Source organism: Myxine glutinosa, chromosome 1 (genome assembly GCF_964187855.1).
Source record: "Myxine glutinosa chromosome 1, kmMyxGlut1.1, whole genome shotgun sequence".
NCBI classification, from domain to species: Eukaryota; Metazoa; Chordata; class Myxini; order Myxiniformes; family Myxinidae; genus Myxine; species Myxine glutinosa.
In genome coordinates, this window is record NC_136261.1 from 185380941 (window position 1) to 185406350 (window position 25410).

Here is a 25410-nt window from a genome sequence, read left to right on the forward strand (position 1 = left end):
GGGCCCGTCCGGACGAGCCCGGCATGGCGATCGCGCCCTGGCCGCGTCCTGACAGGTGCAATAGTCCTTGAGCCAGACCAAAAGTAATGCTCCGGCGGGGGGAGTAATTCTCATTATGATTTTCCATTAGACCAATGTCTCAAGTGTCAGAAAAGGTGTGATGGACATCTGAGAACGGTAGCTTAGTGCCCGGATGGACGCCATCTTTGAAACCACCCAGCTCGAAAATGCCCATTTGGTGGGGTACATTGTTGCACGTGTATCTGGACTTCTATACTAGCTATCGATGTGCGGTTGACGACTAAATATACGTCCGATGTGTACCGTCTAAATAAAAAATAATATGAAGCATTTTGTTTTAGATTAATTATTATAAAAATCAATTATCGAAAAAAAATCATATATTTTTCAATATTTTATTATTAGACTTGTACTTTTTTTAGTGAAACAACACTGGTATGATTTTCCAAATTATGCATTGTGCTACACCGTTTATCTGTCTATAAAAATAACTCAAAAACTAAAACATATCATCCACCACGAGTTTACAACAAATAAATGTAAAGAGGCATAAAATGACTTAGGCCGCCGCTGGCATTATCTATTCTGACGATAACGCAAGTTAGGAATGTCGTACGGAGAGGATTTTAACACCATACGATATCTAATAAGCAGGCGGAAATTGTTACATAGGAAATCTGCACTTTGGTGGCCATCTTGGATTTCAAAATGGCCGCCAATTATATTAATTATTCATTACTAGAGTTTGGAAAGACGTATGGAGCTGATTTTAACACCATACGATGTATATTCCTAATAAGCAAGCGGAGGTATCATTGAACATGTCATGTTTTAGTCAAATAACACCGGTATGATCTTCCAAATTATACATTTTGCTAAACCGTTTATCTGTCTATAAAGATTTTCAGGCAATTTGGCCTGCATTATAATAGAGAACAACATATGCTATACAATATACAGTGCACACAAAGTTAATCATCAGAGTCGCCATCAGAGTCATTGGCATCCTGAGCCACGATAGCATCATCCTGCACCATGTTGGAGCATCCCTGCAGCTTACACACAACAGTGCACTTCAACCCATTCAGTATGCAGGAGCAATCTGACGGTCGACACGTCCTTCTGCATGTGCATGAGATGAGATTCAAGACGACATCTGGAGCTGGTAGACCCGCCATCCATCGGATTGTGAGCGAACCGCCATCATCGAGTTCCCAACCATGTCCTGCTGATGGTGTTGGGACGTCTGGTAGGTTTTCAAGGCTGCGTCGCCAGATAGCCGCCTGATAGTTGGCCCTAAGCGTATGCTGCATCAAGGAGTCTTCACAAGGCGGCAATTGTCCAGATTCGATCTGGCCCTTCTTTGCACAGAACATGTGATAACGGAGCGAATTAACACCGACGATCTTCGTGTTCTTGGCGTACAGCTGACACGTGAAGGCCTGAATGCTATTGAAGACGTCTGTTGGTACATTCCACGAAGATCCCAGATCTGTGAATGCTTGAAGATACAGCTCATTCGCTTGCACAAGCTTCAAAGCCTTTATCTTTCCTTGGCTAGCCAGAGCACTCACAGTGTCACACCCGCTCCATGCATGAAGCCCTGGCAATGCACTGCAAACTCCAGACCCCAATACCGCAGCCAACTTTCCAACGTCGATCATTCTGACTCGAACCTTTGTTCCTCGTCTGATGAAGAGCTGACTATCGATGGTTCTGCTGAGATGAAGACTGATGATCAGAACGTCGGTGTCATCTGCCACTAAGATGATCGTCTTGTAGTGGGTAGCGGCGTGCTTTGCGTGGAGAAACATACGCGTGTCTGCTTCCTCGTGGCTACATTCGAGTGCTTGCACCAACTTCCACCTATCGCGGGTCAGTACCAGACATTTTTCACCACAGGTGACATACAGTGTTCTGTTGCCTAGCTTTTCGCGATTTGTTTCATGTTTCCACGACTCCGCCAGAAACACAACCAGTTTCTCCTTTGTCTGGCTGCAAGCAAGGAGACGCCGCCAGTTCATCATCGAGAGCAGCAGCGAGAGTCTCGTGGCAAACATCCTCCTTGATGCTGCGAATTTTGAGGTCAGTGCTTCGAATCTGGGGTTCCTTGTCAGGATGATTGCTTTCTATCCACACCTGGAAGCCCTTCCAAATGATGCGCATTAGTGCCTCGTACATCAACTTGTGGAGTCGCACAGCACGGTTGTATTGCTTGCCTTCCAGAACCCTGTTGATGGAACCTTCAGCGATTACTCCTGACTCAACAGCTACATCCCGAAGGCCTGCATCTCCAAACATTTTCCCAATGCTCGACATGAAGTTACAGATGGTATGGAAGTTCCCCATCATGAGCACGATTCTTCCATATCGATCGACATCTTTCCATGCTATTTCGGTCGCCTTAGCAAATAGTGCCTGGTCTAGCACCACCGGTATACGCTCAAGCTGAAGTGATGACATGATGTTCAGAGCTTCTCTGAGGATTTCTTGCACTGTTGCCATATCTGTGGCAGGCGCGTTTATAGTCGGCAGGTAGCCAACTACATCTTCCGTCACCTGAACACGATCTCTAGTCATGATGTTGAAACCAGTCCACGAACTGATTGTCTGGTCGCATGGTTCCAGCATGCGAGTCATAATCCATACGTGATTTCGGCGCTGCGCAAGGGATGTTGCGCCTGCAAGAGTGTCAGAAAGATCTGCAGGCTTGATTGCAGGTGGGCCCTCTCGTTTCCCACCGCTGTATATTGGAACTAAATCGCTGGATGACGGGATAGATCGCTTCTTATCTGCTTTGGATACTGCCGATGGAGGTTGGGGCGGCAAACACGACTGCGACTTCGGTTGGACGATGATACCGTTGACGCGATGCGATGTTCCGCCACCACTCAGCGATTCCTCTAGCCTGTCGATGTTATCGAATGCTAATACAGTCGGGACCGAAGGGTGCACATGTGACGGAAGTGGTACTGTATCTTTCTCCACACTTGCTAATTTGTCTATGCATAGCGCTGTCTCGATTTCTTCCAGAACTGTGTACGAACATCCGTGCCCGAGTCGATTCAATATTCTGATGACCTCTGTATTACCGGTGAGCGTTTTCATGACCCACGGAAGTAGGACATGCTTCGATGTTCTGATGGTACCCCGGTGTACAGCATTGATGATATCTTGAGCCATCGACCATACCAGTGTGTCGGCACGCGCAGAGCTACCCCCACTCCCGCAAATCAAAGTATGCAGAAATACACGAAGAGAATCTGGTATCTTCACGTAATCTGAAGTGAGTTCTGCTGGCTGAGGCGGCCAACGTTCATTGTAATGAGCATCTTTGATCTGGTGTCGCAGTGAAGTAGCTGCACGCACAATGTTACTTTCACCGTCCGTTCGTTCAAATGCTTTCACTTCTGCTTTCAGGTTTACGCACTCTGCAGCAATCTCTCGCTTTGTCAGATTATCGGGCATCAAGTATACACGGTGTTTCACATTGAAGAAGATGAGCGATTCTCCAAACTCTCTTTGTAATGTGCGCTGCAGATTCTTCTTGATGGAGTCACGAACATCAACTGAAAATGTATCTGAAGACAGGATATCTGTTGCAACATCAACTATTGGAACAATCCTCGGGTTCAAGAACAAGTCAGTGCGAATGAAATTGAATATACATCGTATCATTTCTTTTTTCTCGATATTATCTTCAATGTCAGTTTCTACTTGAGGTTTTTGGGGCCGTGTGTAGTTTCTATAGCAGGAGAAGTGGTAGTGAGCCTCAGCTGCAACCATATCTCGTGTAGTCAATGCCAAAACTCTCTCATCATTGCGAGCTGTCGCAGCATCTCTTATTGTCTTATCTGCTCGAAGTTCAACAGCCAAGACAACTGTTTCACGGGTACGACTGCCTTTTATGAATTTTGAAGCACGCTGGCAAAAAATGCATTTATCATCGTAGACCGTTGAAGTTGATCCTGTCTCTTCCCGTGATGATCGCCGTCGCACCGCATCGCCAGTATCAACTGAAGAACTTCTAGCTGCATTGGTCAAAGTAGCTAGGTGGTTTTTGTGAGTGAAGTCTGATCTACAAGCCCTATGGTATAATATTGGAATATTAGGAAGTTCAACTGCGCCTTCTTGGACTAGCTTTAGAATTGGATAAAAGTTTCTAACTGTGGCTGCGTCACACAATGTCTTCCAAGAACTGTTGCCCGCTGCCTTGCTTAGTTCAGAGAGTGGCGACTTCTTGCTGCACAGGATGCACGTTCCGGACTCAGGTTCAATCTTCGCCCGTTTCGCCTCGACACCGGCCATCTCAGCTGAAAGAACAAAAAGACTGACGTTAGATTACTCCGATATCCGAAAAGCTCGCCAGCTTACATAGACATACTCATCCAAGTCAGTGAACATGTTAGATGGCGCCACAATACAACTCTATAATAGAGTTGTATGTGGCGCCATCTAACATGTTCACTTTTAGTTCTTAAGCCACCCACCCCCCCCCCCCCCCCCTCAGAAATTAATCAGGTCACCGCAACAAATCTCAGACTGAGATATAGAATATAGAATATAGATATAGAATAGACTGACGTCACTTTCGGCACTGGGTTCTGTGGGTTGATTATCGGCGGGAAATTCCAACTGACATAGTTTCGGTTTGTGGAAAGTGCATGCCTTTTCATATATTTTTTGTGTACACTCGTGGTGGATGATATGTTTTAGTTTTTGAGTTATTTTTATAGACAGATAAACGGTGTAGCACAATGCATAATTTGGAAAATCATACCAGTGTTGTTTCACTAAAAAAAGTACAAGTCTAATAATAAAATATTGAAAAATATATGATTTTTTTTCGATAATTGATTTTTATAATAATTAATCTAAAACAAAATGCTTCTATTATTTTTTATTTAGGCGGTACACATCGGACGTATATTTAGTCGTCAACCGCACATCGATAGCTAGTATAGAAGTCCAGATACACGTGCAACAATGTACCCCACCAAATGGGCATTTTCGAGCTGGGTGGTTTCAAAGATGGCGTCCATCCGGGCACTAAGCTACCGTTCTCAGATGTCCATCACACCTTTTCTGACACTTGAGACATTGGTCTAATGGAAAATCATAATGAGAATTACTCCCCCCGCCGGAGCATTCACTTCAAAATATGGCCGGTTGGCTCAAGGACTACAAGGCGATTGTGTACATTCAGCGGGAACCGCTACAGGGTACTAATTGTAGGAACCAACCCGACAACATCCATATAAGCCTCCCCTATGCGCTCTGCTATGTCGAGATCGAGGGAGGCTGAATATTAATCAGAGAGCATTAAGTGAATAAAGTTGTAAACAAGCAACTTTTGAGCCATTTTGATGCCGTTTGAAAGTTCGTCTGTTTATCGCCTTGAGCACCCGAAGGTCACGTGGTGCGTCAACTTATTCAAAGTTTGGTGTCGGTTATGGGATACGAATGAATTAAAACCTTCATCGGATTACTTATGCTGTGGTATTCAATCATATTGTTTAATCCCCGAGAGTAGACGGTTCATGTAATTTAACACACCCGACATTATTCGGGCTGTAATAGATTAGTATGACGAGAGGTGCGCTCGTCGCCTCTGAGCCCATCTCGGCCCAGCTACAAACCGCCGCCATGGTGTGAGCATCCTGTGTCGGTGTGCGAGTGATCACCTGTCCACGGTTGTAACGTGTAATCGCGTTGCCATAGAAACTACTCGACAGAACCGACGCTCTGTATCGAGTATGTTTAATAATAAAAAGGGAACAACGCTGAGTTTCATATTCAGACATTCTTTACCAGCGGCACATATCGCTTTACTTGGGATGAATTAAATACGGAAGTGAAGGCCAAATTGGATACGTTACCGGTATTTAAAGTGCTCTTAGTGGGCGTGGTGTGAGACGAAGGGGGGCGTGGACGTTAGCGCGAATGGCATTGTGGGATATCCGGGCCAGACCCTGGTGGGTCGGCGGCATGATGGTGAGTTGTTGCTCCTCCTGCGGCCGTGACGACCTTCGCACTTCCCGTTGTGTGTTGTTTTCACAGATAACGATGCATTTCCCGTCTCCTTTGCCTTTCCGCAGAGCGGGTTCGACGATGGGCCTGACTATTTCACCGAAGAGGAGAGCAAGGTGAGCCTCCTCTCTCTCTCTGTAACACACTTCCGGTTTGTAATAACCATTAAGGGTGATTTAAACGTGTTCGTGCGTTACCGGTAACTACTGAGGAGGGTTTTGTGCTTTGTGGATTATTTGGGAGAATTAGCCCAAAACCGCTCTGTGTGTAACGTGACACACACGTACACAAGTGTGCTGCACCCGTTCGTGCACAGATTCGGAGAACGCCTTTGGTTGGTTGTTTGCTGTTAAATCTATCTGCGAATCCATGTTTGATTGGCCTCTCGATGTGACGTCTGACCTCGATGTTTGATGAGGCCGATGTCAGTTGTGGGTCCTGGGCCCTCGCAGTCGTAGTCGTGTCATCATAGTAGGTATGATATTTATTTATTTATTTACTTATTTATTTATTTATTTTTGCATTATCTGAGCCCATAATGCTGGAATCCCAGGTTGTTATCCCATATCCATGTTTGTCTGGCCTACATGTCCTTGTATAAATGGTGCAAAAGTACATTGATATATCCTAATATATCCCTTTACTGTAATTTGAGTAGTTGTAGTAGTAGTAGTAGTAGTAGTAGTAGTAGTAGTAGTTTGTGATGTGGGATGTGGTGCCACTTTATGATGTTTGTGCTTGATCCTTAATTCCCCTTGGAGAAACTTTTAGGATGTGCATGTAAATACTTATTATTCGCAAGAGTGCTTGAATTTCTGTAAACCTTTTTTTCACAACTACAACTAACTTTATTAATGAGAGATTCAACATTGCCAACACTGTTTGCTTCTGATATAACCGGACTCGGTGTAATGGTTAGACCGGCCGCTCCGAGTGCGGGAGGTTGGATCAGGGATCACGGACAAACAACCGTATGTTGGCAACCACACCGCAGACTTAAGCGGGCCCGATGGTCTCCTACTGCCATGAAATTTATTGTAAAGGAACAGGAACTTCTTATAATTTTAATTCTTAATTAAATAATTCTTAATCCCATCAAAATGAGTTTCTCGACTTGATTGAAGAACTACTTTTGCTGGTGAAGGCTATTGTCGGTGGACAGGTACACCAGGTGGACAGGACAGGACGGTGGACAGGAATTAAGGATGTTGACCTCTGGATGGAATGGCTTGATGTTTTGATTGTTGTTGAGCGAGGTGGCCGATTTGTTGCGGAGTGCGGTTCAATGTGCACACGTACACCCATCTATCATTAAATTATTTGCATGAGTCAAACACTGGTTTCCTGGACAGGCAGTCGTCACGGTGCCATAAAGACTATCGTCTGTAAATTTCAACAGGTTCGATGTTTTTTTTGTTTGTTTTTTTTGTTTTCTGGGGGTTTTTTTTTGTTGATCAGAGATTTCATTTTTAAAAAGTTTAAGTTGAACCATCCTTGTGTTACAGGGTGGTGAACATTGAGGCTACACAAATGTTTTGTGTCTGCATAGCTTCAGTGTTTGTCACCTTGTGTATTTATTTATTAAAAAAAGAAGAAAAAAAAGTGTTGCTCACACTGAGTGGTGGTAATGATGATATGTAACTTTGGATACTTCCTGTGTAAAAGTAGAATTTGAGGCTTTTAAAATTTTTTATTCCTGTTTAGCTGCGCTCTGAAACTGTGGACCTACAGACGGATGCGGCTTTGCAAGTGGACATCTCCGATGCACTCAGTGAGAAGGACAAAGTGAAGTTCACTGTGCATACAAAGGTAATTATTTCCTTCACAGAGGAGACATTTTGTTTTCATGTATAATTTTGGGGTAATTTAATTTAATAATAATAATAATAATAATACATTTATTTTATATAGCGCTTTTCAAGAAGCCCAAAGACGCTTTGACAGAGTACAAAAAACAAGTGCAAAAAGACAAAAATAAATAGGTAAATAATCAGTCAGGGGTTAAATGCTGTGGGTTAAATGTTAAATGCAGTGGGTTAAATGTTGAATGCAGTGTTGAACAGGTGGGTCTTGAGAGATGTTTTGAATGTGGTGAGTGAGGAGGAGTCTCTGATGGTGTGAGGTAGTGAGTTCCAGAGGGTGGGAGCAGCGATGGAGAAGGCCCTGTCCCCCCAGGATCTGAATTTGGTCCGGATGGGGGGGGGGGGGGGGAACAGGAGGTTGGCACCAGCAGAGCGGAGGTTGCGGGTGGGAGTGTGTCTGGAGAGGAGGTCAGTCAGTCAGGTAGGATGGGGCCAAGTTATGGAGGGCTTTGTAGGTCAAGAGGAGGATTTTGTACTGGATTCTCTGGGGGATGGGGAGCCAGTGAAGCTTATAAAGGACGGGGGTGATGTGATCACGGGTCCGGGAATGGGTGAGTAGATGGGCAGCGGAGTTCTGAATGTTTTGGAGTTTATTGATGATTATTGAGGGTGAACCATAGAGGAGGCTGTTGCAGTTGTCCCGACGGGAGGTGATTAAGGCGTGGATGAGGGTTTCTGCAGCCTTGGAGGAGAGGGATGGACGGAGACGGGCGATGTTTTTCAGGTGAAAGAAGGCTGTCTTTGTGATCTGTTTAGTGTATTTGTCGAAGGTTTGATCAAAGATGATGCCAAGATTCCGGATGTGAGGGGAGGTGGATACTGGGAAACCGTCAAGGTTGAGGGTGAAGTTATGGGTGGATTTGGTGAGCGTTTTTGGGCCAAGGATGATTATTTCAGATTTATCATAGTTAAGTTTTGTTCATAATTCATACATTTATCATAGTTAAGTTAAGTTTTGTTCATACATTAAATTCATAATTTAATGTAACATTTCGAGGAGACCTTCACAGAGGAGACATTTGTCACAGAGGAGTACTCTTACTGAAACGGTAAATCTTTAAACTGAAATACACGATCTATTCACAGTTCCGAATTTCCCTCGTCGTGGGTGAACTGTTGGTGCTGTTCTTTTCATTGACGTGTCTGCATTTTAACAATGGATGTGCTCGAGATGGAATATTGAGACGAAATGCAGAGTGATTTGGTGTGCCATTGGGCATGGGCAGCCTGATAGTAATGGCTGAAGAACTGATGTTGTCATTCATAGGGGTGTGATGACTGGTATCAGATGCAGGGATAGCTCGCCTACCCTTCACGAAGAACACTGGGTTTTTTATAATGCCGACAACCGGGACGCCTAGTTTACCATCCATCCAGGGAAGGGATGCATGATGAAACACCAGGCTGACAGTTTGTAGCTGGGTCTGGATTTGAACCCATGCTAGACAGCTTAAGAGGCGTGCGTATCTCTAGGCCATCCTGTCGTTTTTGTGTTTATTTTTTGAAAACAGTGTGCAGGATATTGTAATCTTCTCCTCTGGCTGACCATCCGTAACGCTATCCTCCTAAACGGTTGAGCAGAAATTCACCAAACTTAGTCGTTAATGATCACCACATGGCACGAAGGTGCAAGAGCAGCACCATTTTTGGCGGCAGGGCCAAAAAGTCAAATACCAAAAAAATGTAATTACGGGCACATTTTAAGACTTGCTTTAATGAAACTTTGTATATGCAGGCAACATTGGGAGAAGGATGAAATAATTATTTTTTTGATTTGACCCCAGTTCATGTCCCAGGGGGTGCAGACTTGGGGTCAAAACGGGACAATGTTTTAAAACTCCACTTTATAATGGGTCATTCATTCCTGGTGGAACGTTTTGCCATCTTTCAACCTTGCTTTGGGTGGGAAGCATGGGGATTTGTGATGGTGCACCATCGACTTCGCTCTAGTATTTTTTGCTGGTTCTATTGTTTGTTTATTTGGTCTTCGACCTCTAGTTGTATTTCTTGAAGCTTTCTTGAAGTTTTATCCCACCTCTAGTCAGATTTTATTTATTTCTTTTGAAATGGCCCATCTACCATATAAAACACAATGTCAGTTTGTGTGTTTGTACAGATGTCTGTCCCTCTTCATAAGGGTACGTTTTAGAGACCAACCTTTTAACACTAATAACACTTCATAAGTTCTCTACAGTCTATTTTTGAGGATTAAACAAACTTGAAAAACATTTTCGATAAGATAAATGGTCTCTCGTGTTGTATTTATTGTTATTTAACAATTCCAAGGTGCATGGAGGTGAAATTCGCTGCACGTGAATGTGCAACGCCGGCAGAGTAAAACGAGTGTTCATTTACATCCGTAGGGTGTCTAATAAAACATAGGGGCAATACCACTGGCGATCACCTGGTAGAATAAACAGTATACTGCACTAGCTAAAGGTATTTTAAACCAATTTCAATGCTTGCTAGAAGACAGGGCAGCATGTAGAATCATACTAACATAATCGTAAGACTTAAAAAAAACAAAAACAAGAAAATACCTATTTTGGGGGGCACCCCTCCACCCCGTGTACCTCCCCAGGCCCCAATTTTTCCAATTGCTTGAACAAACATTGGTACATCATGGTTGATGAAGGTTGTGGTGAAGGTTCATCAAAATTGTGTGTAGGTTATGAGAAAAAAGCAAATACATATTTTGGGGGGCAAGCCCCCCCATAGACCACCTTAGAGCCCGATTTTATGTTTATTTTTTTTAAATTCCAGGAAAAAAACTTTGGTACAATGCGGGTGATTAAGGTTGTGGTCAAGTTTCATCGAATGGCACATAATCGTAAGACTTTAAACAAACAAAAAAATGCCTATTTTGGGGGGAACCTCCCCCCCCCCCCCCCGTAGACCCCAAAGGGGCAATTTTTTTTTTAATGCTGTGAACAAATTTTGGTACATCATGGGTGATGAAGGTTGTGGTGAAGTTTCATCGGAATGGCGTGTGTAGTTTCTGAGAAGAAAGCAAACACCGATTCTGGGGTTCCGATTTTGGGGTCCCCGTAAACTTCCAAAGCAGCAGATTTTTTTTTTTAACGCCGTGAACAAACTTTGGAACATCACGGGTGGTGAAGGTTGTGGTGAAGTTTCATCGAAATAGTGCAGTTTCAAAAAGCAAAGTCCTATTTTGGGGGGGTCAAACCTGGATTCACGTAGACCCCGTTTAGACCCTGATCTTTTTTTAATGTCGTGAACAAACGTCAGTCACAACACAATAAATTGCATTTGTGCCAAATTTGGTCGCAATCCCATCAGCGGTTTCGGAGAAGTTTCAAGTGTTTACGGACTGACTGACGGACTGACGACGCGCCATCGCATAAGCTCCCCTGAACTTCGTTCCAGGTGAGCTAATAAAGAAGATATTAGTCTAGTAGGAAGACTAGGTCCCCCTGCACCCCCCGGAGATATACTTCTAATCAGTGTTTCTAGATTGGAAAAAATGTGTAGAAAATGACTAGCTATGGCCCCAAGCTGAAAAAATGTCCCACATACCATTTTTATGCAAATTACTGCTGCCATTATCAAAAAAACGATTTTTGACATATCTCAGCCAATATTGCAGATAATTGAAAAATGAAGGTGTCTAGACCCATGTTTTGAAGGGCATAGATCATGATAGAACTATTCATAACATGATTACATGTGTCTATGGTATACTAGTATGCTAATTAGTGCTTTATTTACAAAATAATCACAGTTTTACGAAATAATAGACTCATATTAAGGTCCGTCTACACAGACGTTAACACAAAGTTTTATTTTTCTAAATATTACAACTGTCAAAATAGTCCTAGCACTCAATGTGACCACTCTTCTCTTGCTTGTTTTAGATAAACATCATTAGCATTAGTGATTCTACACTGAGTCAGTCATCATCATTTTCATCGAAATCGTCAGAGTCAAACTCTTCTTCTCCTTCCTCTTCCTCCTCCTCTTCGTGCTCTCCTGTGTTCAGAAGATCCACCAGTGAGGTTGGTAGGATGGGACCACTGGACCACATTGGTTTCAACAGTCCTTCATCAGTCCTTATCCATCCTTGCTCCTAATAAGGTTTTGGCTTTTCGATGATAGGTTGATCGGCTCTTTTGTACAATGCTACGCGGTGGTTCACACGCTGGATGTGCGGCTTCAGGGCAGACTGGCATGGAGGAAGGCGAGCCAGATCAACCTTGGACTTGGATGTGAGGGTCTTGTCCTCTCCCACCATTTTTCGTAGCAGCTTGGCACGGACAATGTCCACTGATGACTCGCGACTCTGGCCGTACATCACACAGGTGAATTTTTCTAACTGCCTCTCCACCTCAGGGTTGGCATCCCAGTTGTCACCCAGTTCACCGAATGCCCTGTGAAACCTGGGATTCTTCTCCAGCTTTTTCAAGGGCCCGACTTTTCCCTTCCCTTTGAAGGCACTGGTGCAGTCTTCTCCGCTGAACACATAGTACCCCAGGAGAGTGGCACAGTAGTCCTCTCCCTATTCTTTACCCTTTACCCCCTTTATTCTCCCAGTCTTTACACTCTCTGAAAGCCTGTAGAATACCCTGGCGAAGTTGGAGGGCAACATTTTGGTTCTTGTTTGTGCTTCCGAGTGTGAATGCTCGTGCGAGAGCATTGGAAACTGTTATGTTTGAGCTGTGCACAAGCCAGAAAGAAATGACATCACATTTGTCATGATCAACCTTCGTGAAGTGGATATGCTCCTTGATTGGGTCATTCTGTAGGCGTTTCAGTAGTTTCTCTGACCGATAATTTGAGTTCTCATATCCATTCAGTTTCAGTTCCTCGACATAGAGCAAGCGCAAGGAAGAAAGCTGTAGAACTTTATTCTGCTGGATGACCTGGGTTTGAATGTGTTCCAGTACTGAGTTGAATGCCTTTTCATGGGCGGCTGACATGCAAGCCTGCTCCTTTGGTGCTTCGGCTCTGTGAATCGCACGCTCATAGTTGTAGAATGCTGTGCGGAAAGCTTTAAAACATGACGGATGGTGTTTGGCCTCACATGCAAAGAGGTCTTTGTTTTTCACCTTTCGATGGAGTCGATAGAGACCCATTTTCTCAGCCCGTGTTTCGATTTGCTCCCATGCATTTTCTTTGTTTTTAAAGGATGGGAAGGTTGTAGGCCTCTCAGTATTGCGATGAGCATCTTTGGTCTCAACTTTCTCACAAAATATACACTCTGGCGGGAAGATGGGTTCAGCAGAACCTCCTGGTTTACGAGGAGAGTGATGCCATGATGAGGTTGATGGCCCTGGTTCTGTATCATCTCCCAGACGATGAAAGTGGCGGACAAAGTGCTTATAACACTTGCTGTGATATCCTACTCTTTCTAGGTCATCAGGAAGAGTTGCCGGGATCTGATCACATACTGATTGCATACGACATGGGGAGTCATGCGGTTGGTTGAGACGTCTATCCCGGATCTTTTGAAGCAGTTGCAGTTTTTCTGAAGCAGATCCTTTAATTTTACGGAGGGGCGTGAAATCCCCATGATCAGACATGGATGGTACATGAAGGATGCATGTAGGAGGAGAGCTTTGGGCTGCAGGTTCTACACTCCGTTTTCTTTTGGGCATGCTTGCTGTCGATGTCTACCATCACTGTTAAATGACAAATAAGAAATCACGAATGATGTTAAAAGTGCCTGTGAAAGGAGGCTCTGAGTTTTCAGTGAGGTAATAGAGGTTCTGAGTCATGTTCTACACTAGGGTACTTTTTAGCTGACTAAACCATGTTTAGTGGCATCAAAAGTGCTAATAGCTAAAACATCTAAATTCTTCCACACTAACGTTAGCTATCTAGGCCAATGAAACATTGTGCTAAGTTACTGTAGCTAGCTCAGCTGTCGTGCCTCTTTCTGGTTCAATTCATATACAGAAGTCAACAGATATGTCTCATGTTTGGCATTAACAAAAGTTTAAGTTACACCGACATTAGGAACATACTGTACATAGATGAGGCTAGCTTTAACGTTAGCTAACATGGTGCTAGCTGGCTCAGCTGTTATTCTGCCTGTTTATGATTTCATGCAGAAACTGAAGTCAAGAGTGTGAGTAACATTATAGTTAGCATCTTACCTGGCTAGATTGGAGGATGAATACCAAGAACAACACACAGATGGAATGGAAGACTGAACTTTCAACTGAGGTATTCAATAACATCAACGTTACCAATTGATACGAGCGCGCGACATTACCAATTGATACGAGCGCGCGAGCGCGCATGTTACATGGATGGAAATGTAAAATGGCAGCTATAGCAGCACTAATTTGGATCTCTAGTCTGTCATTTCTGCACTGTGATTGGATAACATAAAAAAATATGTTTGGGAGTTAACAGCAGGAGTTGGTAGATTTTACGTGGGCTGGGTGAGAAACCTTTAAATAAGCAAGTGAAAATCTCTCGCAATACAAAGTCAATGGTGGGAAGAAAAGTTGAGTGGTACCAATGTTACTGCCAATGTCCCGCCCCTATGCAAGACTCAGGAGCATCTTGTTGACATTTAACCTTGAAAATACCTGGGTTTAGACCCCTTATGTACCATGTTAAGTTATCTGCAGTATTAACGTATCCTTATCATTTGTAAAACTGATTATTTTGTAATTACAGCATTAATATGCATACTAGTATACCATAGACACATGTAATCATGTTATGAATAGTTCTATCATGATCTATGCCCTTCAAAACATGGGTCTAGACACCTTCATTTTTCAATTATCTGCAATATTGGCTGAGATATGTCAAAAATCGTTTTTTTGATAATGGCAGCAGTAATTTGCATAAAAATGGTATGTGGGACATTTTTTCAGCTTGGGGCCATAGCTAGTCATTTTCTACACATTTTTTCCAATCTAGAAACACTGATTAGAAGTATATCTCCGGGGGGTGCAGGGGGACCTAGTCTTCCTACTAGACTATATAAGCACACGATACTAGGCTGAGGCTTCAGACTTTGGTACGCTCATGAGGCTGCACCGTCGAATAAAAACTGTTCCAACCCGTCATTTCTTGACGGGCTTTTTACTAGTTTTAATATATTTCCTTAAAGTCTGATGCTCAATTCCTTTTTGTAATTCCCCTTCCAGACCACTTTGCCCATCTTCAAGCAGGGTGAATTTTCAGTTGTTCGTCAGCATGAGGAATTTATATGGCTTCACGACGCTTTCGAGGAGAACGAGGACTACGCTGGAATTATTGTGAGTTTGTTGAACTATGTTTTACATGTGGCATTTGTGTTAAAAAAAAAAACTCTGCCATTTTCATCTTTCCACATGTTTGACCACCCATGACAACAGTTGTGGCCAATAACTCACTTATTTATCACTGTTGTTTATTACATTCGATTTTCTTTTTCTTCTCTCTTCGGTGTTGTAATGACAGGTGTGCGTGTGTGCGTGCATGCGTGCGTTGTGATCAGATGCGAAACGTGTGCTAATTTAACTTTTGCCTTCCACTGCCACACACAGTATGGACACTTGTTCTTACCTCTGCCACGAAAGGTGGGAGGAGGGTATGTTTTTACCCTTGTCTGTATGTCTGGCTGTGAGCAAGATATCTCTAAAAGTTGTGGAATGATTCTGACGAAATTTGGTGGACAGGTTGGGTGTGCGACAAGGACGAATCAATTTGGTTTTGGTGACAATGCTGATATAATTTTTTAAGTGATTCGTCACCATTGATAGATTATTATTTTTATTTTTTATGGCATAGCCCATCGGGCAGAGCCGTCTAGAACAGTTTTTGTCCGTCTATATGTATGTATGCATGTATGTCCCCTCAAACATATACCAATCGGAGCTGAGAATCTGGTCACATGACAGGGTGATGTGATTACCTCTGATGTCATTACGGCGGTGCTGCGGTTGACTCTCCACGCACTGCCATTTTGATTTATATGCCGTTCATGCCGAACATATCATCAAACCTGTCGTATATCACAATCGCTCTACCTGTACGTTTTTCATTCAGTGTGAAACACAAACAAACCGATTGTTAAAATGACCATCAAATAATGAAAGTATCGGCGTTGCGTCTCTTCCAACAATACGGTAAGTATAGGCCTTAAGGCGTTATGACTCACCGTCTACTTCAGACAACTTAAACCCAGGTTTCTTAATACAGTGGTATCGTTTCAGTAGTATCGTTTTCGTAGTAATAATATTATAGTAAATATAACCATAACGCTTTAATCCCAATGTCGTGAATGAAAAGTTTATGGATTGAAGCTGTGTAAAAGCGGAAGTAAGGAATTCACCTCGGTTTAAAAAAAATAATATAATTTTCCTAATGGTAACGTAACGTTCTTATTATAGTAAATCTATTCGTAACACTAATCCCTTTGTAGTGACTGCAACGTTACTGGAGGTTAAATATATATCTTGTATAAAACTAGCGGAATTTTTGTGTCTGGCCATCATGCTACGTCATTATGTATACGATATCATTACGGCGTAAACACCCGCTCACTTTGAGAGCGGCAGGAAAGGTCATTCCTCTTTTGGGGTATATAGATTACAGTCTCTCTATGATCGGGTCTCAAGAACATTGGGTGTGTGTTCATTCACCAAGTTTCTTGTGGAGAGATCGCCAAGTGGTTAAAGCATTTGAGCAAGCACTCCATTCAAAACCCTTCAGGAACGGCTGGCTTGGCAAGCGCGAGCTAGCTGCTTGGTAAATGAGCACACCTCCAACCCTTGTGGGGTATATAAGATTACAGTAGATCTTCGCTCAGTTCTGAAAGTAAAACTTACCTCATGGATGTCTTGATTCCCTCTAAATTTGTTTAATGTCATAAACAGCATTAGCGGCCGTTTTTAAAAACCTAATCATGTGTGTTTGTGGTTTATAATATTTTACAAGCCCGGCTACGCCGCTGTTGGACGTTTGGTCTTGTTTGTGTTTAATGTGCCTGCTCTTACACGAGCCTCGATCTTGTATACAAACAAGACCAAAAGTCTAAGTGGAATAGCAGACTTGTAAAATTGCTCTGCCCGATGGGCTACGCCGAAAAAACTTAAACGGGCACATAAAACATATAATAAACGGAGTGGGAGACAAGATAGGGAGAGAGAGGGAAGCACAGAAGCACAACAGCAGAGGACAGGGACATCGGCAGATGTGTGGAAGGGAGATGGCAGGGGGGGTGGGGGTGGGATTGACACTTCCAGGAATTTCAGGAATGAAGTCGGACATTGAAAGAGGTGGATTTGGGGTGCATTGATGAGGGTAGAAAAGATCAAGGTTTTGGAAGGGGGGAGGTAAGAGATGGTGGTGAATAGCTGTTTTAAATACCTGGAGGGGAAGGTGGGATTGAAGAGTGTGGGATTTCATTCCAGAGACTGGAGAAAAGAGGAATGAAAGAGTGAAGGTGAGCAGAGTGTCTTGATTTTGGCAATTTCACCAGAAGAGGGTTGCTGGCAGATCTTGTGCGAACTGAAGGAATATTGAAGGAGGGACAGAGCACAGACAGAGCTGGGGCAGCTAGGTTGGAGGGAGTCGGTAGAAGACAGAAAGACCACCAACCTGCCTGCGGTGAGAGAGTGAAAGGCCCTCAGAATGAGAGCCTTCATCGTGGGAGATTCCAATGATTCTGAAAGCTTTAGATTCCACAGTGTGAAGCCAAGCTAGGTGTGAGGCAGGAGCACCAGCCCAGAGGGGAGAGCAGTATTCCATTGAGCTGTGGATGAAAGCTTTTTCTGTGGTGAGGATCTCAGGTGTGCCAAGGAAGGACTTCACACTACGGAGGATGCCCAGTCAGCGACTGGCTTTGGAGGCCAGCTTGGAAATGTGGTTTTCCCAGGAAAGATCATGGCTGATAGTGAGACCCAAAAGCTTGAGTGACAGAACTTCGTCGAGAGGGTTGTTGAGCAAGTCGATGGGAGGGTTTTCCAGACTGTCTTTTCGGAGAGACATAGTGAGTGTAACATTTGTCAGGATTGAAAGACATGGTCCACATGTTTGACCAGTTTGTGATTTTATCCAGGTCTGCAGAGAACGAAGAGGCTGCAGACTGCTGATCTGAGGGTTGAGATCTGGAGTGGCAGAGAGTGGAGTCATCAGCAAAGAGATAGATAGGATTTTCCAGAGAGTCGGAGAGATCATTCATGAAGACCATAAAAATCAGTCGCTTTCAAAATTGCAGTTAAAATTTCTCGTAGCCGGATCTGAATCAGGATCCTCACCAAAATCTAATTATTTCGTCCTTGTCACAAACACTACTTCTCTGCCAAATTTCGTCCGAAACCATCCACAAATTTTAGAGATATTTTGTTCACAAACAAACAAACAGACAGGGGTGAAAACATAACCTCCATCCACCTTTGGTGGTGGAGGTAATGATAGCTAGAGCATCAGCCAGGCCCTCAGCAAGAGTCTTCAGAAGTGCAGGGTGAAAGTCATTAGGTCATGCAGACTTGGTGTTGAGCATTGACATACCGCCTGACACCATTGTAGGACTGACCTGGAAATCCAGCATCGGTTGACCTCTGCATCGCTGCTTTGATGGCTGTGCGATGGAAATTGCATTGATACATATTTTGAAAGAATATTCAGAAGGCTTTGGCAGGTGCAGCTGTACAGCCCGAGTCTGTACGAATATAATAGGAATCGTGCCGGAGAGAGATTTGATCGGACATGCGCAAAAAAAATATTTTTGTCCTTTGCATTTACGAGTCGTTCATCGTACTCTATTTTACTCTTTCTGGTCATGGTTTCAGCACGGTTATGGGTGCACCTGTAATTCCCCCAGCTTCACTGTGGGCAAACGCATGTAGGCTCTCCATTGATGCTTCCTTCCTTCAAACATTGATGCTCTCCTGACGTGACTTTGAAACCAGGGCGGCCTCAAAACTGAGTTTACATGGCAGATGGGGACATAGATGGCTTCTAGCTGCATAATGTTGGTCTTGAAAACATTCCACAATGCAGAGATTACTAATAGGATGAACACCCCAGTTGAAACTTTGTGCTGCTTCAATGATTGCTGGCGTTTCCATTTTGGTGCATCTCCGCTTGAAATTGGCGGTGGCCAGCGGTTTGATGGAGTCACCATGATAAAATGGATACAAGCATGGTTACTAAGACCAAGGGGTGGAAATTATCTGATGCTCGAAATTTTGGATGTATCTTCTGATAAAATAAAGTTGAGAGTTGACAACTCTGCTCCAACATGGAATCTTGTCAGAGAAATAACATGTTGGAAAGGCAGATGGTTCTCATGAAACGAGAGCAGCTAAAAGTCAAATTAAGTGGGGGAAGAATAAGAACCAGCTGACTATTTAATGAGGGGCATCAAAGTCCACAAGGAGGTGGTGGCCAGGGATTTAGGGGATAGTATTTAGGTATGTTGTAAGCAAGTTGTCAGAGTTTGTTGAACTGTTGGGGTTGGGTTGGTTGGGTGGGGGGTTGGGAGGGAGGTGGGGTAGAGAGAGGTGGTATCCACAGGTAATTATGCAGAGGGTCACAAATTCCAATTGTACATGTATGTGATGTTGAAGATGCAGAGGGTTGCTATCTTTATAAAAAACTCTCTTCCTCACTCGCCCTGCACTGCCCTCTCTCCACCTCACCCCCAGGAATACCTTTGGCTACGGCTTCCCCTTCGCTCCCACCTTTTGTTCATATGTGTGTTGTACCGTCCACCAAACAGTGATGACTCCATCTACATCTCACTGTCTGATAACATGGACCAACTTCTATCTACCCATCCCAACTCTCTCTTCCTCATATGTGGTGATTTCAATTGTCACCATGCCAGTTGGCTGGGTGTGGGTACCTCTCTCACCAGCCATGGCTCTTCAGCAAAGGACTTCTGTGACTCACTGGGACTGACACAATCTGTCAATTTCCCGACCCGGATCTCAATCAACGGAGCATCTTCTCTTCTGGACTTGGTTATGACTAACTTCCCTGAAAATGTCTGCTGCTCTTCTTCTGCTCCAATCGGCTCATCTGATCATGTGCTTGTTAAAGTGGACATCTCTCTGACCATTCTCAAAGAGCCTCCTCAGCGTCGGCGAGTCTAGCATTTCACTCAGGCCAACTGGCATGGTCTTCAAGCAGCCATCAATCATCTGGACTGGTCTCACATCTCTACCGCCTCTGACATCAACTCATCCTGGGAATTCTTCCAAAGTAAACTGCTCTCTCTCATGCACAGATTTATCCCATCTCGTCTTCAGTTGTCATACCCTTCCTCCCGTCCATGGTACACGGAATCTTGTGGTGAGGCTGTTGCCTAGAAACAACTTGCTTTCGTCTCCTGGAAAGCAAATCCAACGGAAGGAAATCTCATTTCCTTTCACAAAGCCCGAAACAAGTGTGTGTCCACCCTCAGGAGAGCCAGGAAACAATATCTCTCCGTTCTCAGGACCGAACTCTCTTATCTGTCTCCCTCTTCCAAATCCTGGTGGCGTCTGGTCAAATCTGTTTCTGGTGTTTGTTCCCCATTCCATCCCCTCCCTCACCTCAAACGGCCACACGGCTGACTCCGCGCGTGAAAAAGCTGAATGCCTCAACTCTGTGTTTGCCTCTAAATCTTGTGTCCCAAACCCATCCCTCTCTGTACCCACCGTACCCAGTCGTACCCAGCTGCTCCTGCACTCTGTCCTTTCCTCCTGACAAGGTGGAAAAGTTTCTGTCAACCCTCGACTCTGATTCTGCAACTGGACCTGGCGGCATCAGCCCACGGGTCCTAAAATCTTGTTCTTCCGCTCTTTCACTCCCTCTCTGTTCTCTTCACACTCTTTTGCTCAAGGTCATCTGCCATCTGCTTGGAAATCTGCCAACATCACCGCTTTGCACAAAAAAGGTGCAAAAACAGATCCCAGCAACTACAGACCAATCAGCCTTCTCTCAATTATCAGTAAAGTCATGGAATCCATCATTGCTTCAGATATGAAATCTTTCCTCTTCTCCAATGGCTTGATCTCTGATCATCAATTTGGTTTCAGACCTGGTCACTCTACTCTGGACATACTGCTACTGCTTTCTCAGCAATGGATGGAGGTCCTCAATTGCAAACAGGAATTAGAGCTGTCTCCCTTGACATATCACGTGCCTTCGATACGGTCTGGCACCTCTCTCTGCTCACCAAACTCTCCTCTGTTGGTATCCATGGAAATCTCCACGCATGGCTGGCGGACTTCCTCTCTAGTCGTAGTCAACGTGTGGCCCTGAATGGGTTTCTCTCATGTCCTCTTCCTGTTCAGGCTGGAGTTCCCCAAGGCAGTGTTCTGGGCCCTGTGCTTTTTCTGGTCTTCATCAATGATTTCTCCGACTCTCTTGAAAATCCTCTCTATCTCTTTGCTGATGACTCTACTCTCTGTCGCTCCATTCTTCATCCCTCAGATCGGCAGTCTGCAGCCTCCTCACTCTCTGCAGACCTGGACAAAATCACAGACTGGGCAAACAAGTGGAACATGTCTTTCAATCCTGACAAATCTCACACTCTTAGGATGTCTCTCCGAAAAGACCGACTGGACAACCCTCCCATCTACTTTCTGAATAATCCTCTCCAAGAAGTTCTGTCACTCAAACTTTTGGGTCTCACTATCTGCCATGATCTTTCCTGGGAAAACCACATTTCAAATCTGGCCTCCAAAGCCAGTAGCCGACTGGGCATCCTCCGTCGTGCGAAGTCTTTCCTTGGCACACCTGAGCTCCTCACCACGTACAAGGCTTTCATCCGCAGCTCAATGGAATACTGCTCTCCCCTCTGGGCTGGTGCTCCTGCCTCACACCTAGCTCGTCTTCACGCTGTTGAAAGCAAAGCATTCAGAATCATTGGAATCTCCCGCGATGAAGCTAACTCCCAGGGCCTCACTCACTCACCGCAGGCAGGCTGGTGGTCTTTCCGTCTTCTACCGACTCCTCTCTGGCCTTGCCCCCCCAGCTCTCTCTGGGCTCTGTCCCGCAAATATTCCTACAGGTCGCACAAGATCTGCCTGCAACCCTCTTATGGTTAAACTGCCAAAATCAAGACTCTCTGCTCACCTTCACTCCTTCATTCCTCTTTTCTCCCGCCTCTGGAACAAACTCCCTCACTCTCTTCAATCCCACTCCACCCTCCAGGTCTTTAAAACAGCTGTTCACCACCATCTCTTATCTTCCCCCAGTAGGTGATAAATGTTGCTTCTGGGACACCTCCGTTTAACATGGGAAATCCCTATCTAATGTCATTTACCCCCCTGTTTTAAAAAAAATCATAAACACCTCTATTTCTCCCTCTATGAACCTATAATCCTTCTCGCCTTATGAACCTATAATCCTTCTCGCCTTATGAACCTATAATCCTTCTCACCTTATGAACCTATAATCCTTCTCGCCTTATGAACCTATGATTTTCTTCCTTTATGAACCTATAATCCTTCTAGCCTTATGAACCTATGATCATTCTCACTTCCATGTAAATTTTACCCTATTCCCCCCACTACCCCCTTAATATAGTTCCTTAGACCACTCTGCTAATGAGCCTATAAATATATTATCTCTTTCTAACTTTTTTAAGAGTTCCATTCTCCTATAGAACTCATCCCCATCAAGTATATTTATAAAGTATACAGGTTCCTTAACCTTTTGTTGTGAAAGTATAAAGTGGTATGTTTCACGGAGGGTTCTTGTTTGACCTCCTCCTCTCCCACATACCATTTTAAAATTATAATATTTATTATCCGATTGATAACCATTAAAGTTCTCACTCCACTCTAATATATTTTTCTTCCCACCCTCCATTACCCCACTTAACAAATGAATACGTTTATCCGTCTTGAGAACCTTCTGACCAGTGATTCTCTCAACCTCTTGAATCTGATATTTTTCACATTCGTTATGTTTTCCATTTATATACCAAGGTTGATTACACCTCCACTCTTTAGTCTGGTTGATACTTGGTTCTATCATTTATATAATAGTAAAAAAGGTGGCGGTAGCCCGTTAAAATCCCTAACCCCCCTTTTTAACTTATCACTTATATATATATATATCTTATATACTTATATAACCATAAGGGAGACGATCAATTCCATTTTCTAAAATAAACCTCTTATCATCAAAAGCCCCCAATGCTTTCTTATTCACCTCTTCTGAATATAATTGATGTTTATAACTTCTTATTCCATTAATCTTTCTAAACTCTTCTTTCTTTGTTGTTAAACAGTTATAATAATCCTTAAAGTTTATTGTTTCTTTAATGACATTTTTCTTTATACCTTTTAACTTCTTATCAGTCTTTTCAACGTTATTCACAATGTATTTATAAGCATAAGCCTTCGACCTCAATCCCACAAATTCACTCATAACATTTCCTCCCAATTCATCCTTGAACTTTCCAATCACCTTTTTATTTTTAGAAGAGAACAACTCACTCTCTGGACTGTAATTACTTGTATCATAGATATTAATGTCCTTTTTCATATCTGAATAAACATCATCAGTATTAATTTTCAAAATAAAACTATCAGTATCCATATACAACAATGACACATTATCCTTATACTTTGATTTTAGATTAATATAAAAGTAATCATACATTAATGACTTTGACAAGTCAAGAATTGATGTTCCAATGTAAATAGGTTTGTCCATTTCAATACTCTCTTTAACCAAATGGATCGCACAAAAGTTCTCAGTAAAGACCTCAGCTCTAGTAAAACTCGGTCTATTAATTAATTTTGATGCTTGTTCCCAAGATGTTGCTAGTCTGATATTTTGTCTTTTCCTCACATTCTCCATGGTCTTACCAAAGACCGCATTATTCATTAATTTATAAAAGTCTTTCTCAAAATCTGTTTTTGACTCTGTTCTTCTTTGTGTATTAAAATCAATGTACCCCTTTAACCAATGACTTTGATTGAACTTTAGAACCCTGTGGATCTTCTCTACTCTTAGACCTTTTGATAAATATTGTCGCAAATTTCTTTGGTGTAGTACATAATTTTTCTTGTTATATAATGTAGTAAGTAATTTTTCTGTTGATTCACCTATATCAAACGATCGTTGATAATCACTCAACCATTCTTTCTTTGGACTTTCTTTCTCACAAGCAAATGGAAGATCTTTATGTTTGATATGAAGTTCTTCAGGATATTTTAAATCAACCTCAAAATAATAACCAACCTTTGAATCATCCAATTGTTTTTGTGTAGAGATACATACATCTTGTAAAACCTTTGTGTAGTCTTTTTCCTTTACCCATCTTAGTTTCCCATAAGGAAGAGCTTGAGACATTGCCCAGCCATACAAGTTGTTTGCGTCATAGTACATCAAGTAAGAACTCTCTTTCGTTGAATCATAATTTGGAAGATATTTGTTATTTGCTTTTGAGTAGCTGCTCGAGCATACTTGTGAAATTCCACCTCTTTTTGCCTTTTCAATCATCAAAAGCATATCGACATCGGTTATCAAATCCAAATCTTGTTTTGTCATTTTCAACATCGCGCTCCAAGCCAATCCAGGTGCTGTGTAGTAGTGAGCAGGATCCAATCCATATCCAGTGCGACAAACAGATCTAAAGGCTTCAAATACATCGGCCAATAAAAGCACATCAGTTTTGAGATACAAATCGTGATACTCACCAAGATTCTTGATGTTATATTTTTCCCAAACATTTTGTGCGTGTACATAATCTTTATCAGATATATGACTGTTGTTTAATTTGTTATCGAAATTTTCTTTTAAAGGAAGTTGTGTTTCATTGAATCTCTCAAATGAGTCCATATAGTCATAGGGGTAAATTCCCTTTTGTGTTAGAAAATCTTTATCTGAAAAATACTCTGAAAGACATGGAAACTCTTTTAGATTTTGAACCAAGTTAGCCAATGGACTTGCCATGAATTTAAATGTATCAAGAAATCTGATATGAGTAATAGGAGATGTGTGAATTGTTTTTGTGAATGAAATGTATTTCTGATCTGTGTTAGGAATTGCTGAAATGTGTCCAGATGTCTTTGAAAGTTCATTAATAAATAGATGCGTATCATAATGAGCATTGTTATGAAGAAAGACAGGAATGAAAGAGGGGAGTTGATAATTAATATTACAACTTTGATGAGCTGGACCTCTATATTTACCAGTGAGATGACAATGATCTCTAACCTTTAGACCTTCACCAATTTTTTCCTCACAAATATGACAAACATTGTTTTTTCTAAATTCCCTTTTCTGTTCACTCGTCAAAGACATTGGTTTATTAGTTTCTCTCATTATCTTGGTTAATCGGACACAGTCTTTTTCTAGTCGTTTCACAAACTCCTCTGGGGTATTTGAGCCTCTATACTCCTCTAACTTGTTATATTTATCACCAACGGATGATTTGATATAATAACAAAAACCACAAGGAGTATGTTTTTGATATTTATTTGTGTATGAATCTTTTGGATCTGGAGAAGCAGTATCTATTTTTTCTAGAATACTTTCAAAATCAGCATATATAACAAATGGATGTTTGATCTTTTTCTTT

The 25410-nt window shown here is 42.8% G+C and overlaps 2 protein-coding genes across 2 annotated transcripts in view; one reads left to right on the forward strand and one right to left on the reverse strand.

Moving 5' to 3' along the window:
* Positions 1 to 402: 402 nt before the first annotated feature.
* On the reverse strand, positions 403 to 4372 carry LOC144889766 (uncharacterized). Its single transcript, XM_078770962.1, has 2 exons — positions 2569 to 4372; positions 403 to 2003 (listed from the first exon to the last, which is right to left on the reverse strand). Exons 1-2 carry the CDS (start codon positions 4327 to 4329, stop codon positions 993 to 995), a joined length of 2772 nt encoding a protein of 923 aa, XP_078627088.1. The 5' UTR covers positions 4330 to 4372; the 3' UTR covers positions 403 to 992.
* Positions 4373 to 5928: 1556 nt separating this feature from the next.
* Positions 5929 to 25410, forward strand: part of LOC137431885 (sorting nexin-6) — an 80738-nt gene continuing 61256 nt past the window's right edge. Inside the window, exons 1-4 of the mRNA XM_068123697.2 lie at positions 5929 to 6015; positions 6120 to 6167; positions 7756 to 7860; positions 15041 to 15151. Of these exons, the coding sequence (XP_067979798.1) occupies positions 5965 to 6015; positions 6120 to 6167; positions 7756 to 7860; positions 15041 to 15151 (315 nt within the window). The 5' untranslated portion in view covers positions 5929 to 5964. The remainder of the gene's footprint in view (positions 6016 to 6119; positions 6168 to 7755; positions 7861 to 15040; positions 15152 to 25410) is intronic.

What these genes read in the sequence shown, in the direction of transcription:
- LOC144889766 (XM_078770962.1), bottom strand. Translation starts at nt 4,329, where the DNA reads ATGGCCGGTGTCGAGGCGAAACGGGCGAAGATTGAACCTGAGTCCGGA. An exon ending in GTGTTCAGGTGACGGAAGAT is followed by an intron (nt 2,004 to 2,568) that starts GTAGTTGGCTAC and finishes CAGACAAAGGAG; the next exon opens with AAACTGGTTGTGTTTCTGGC.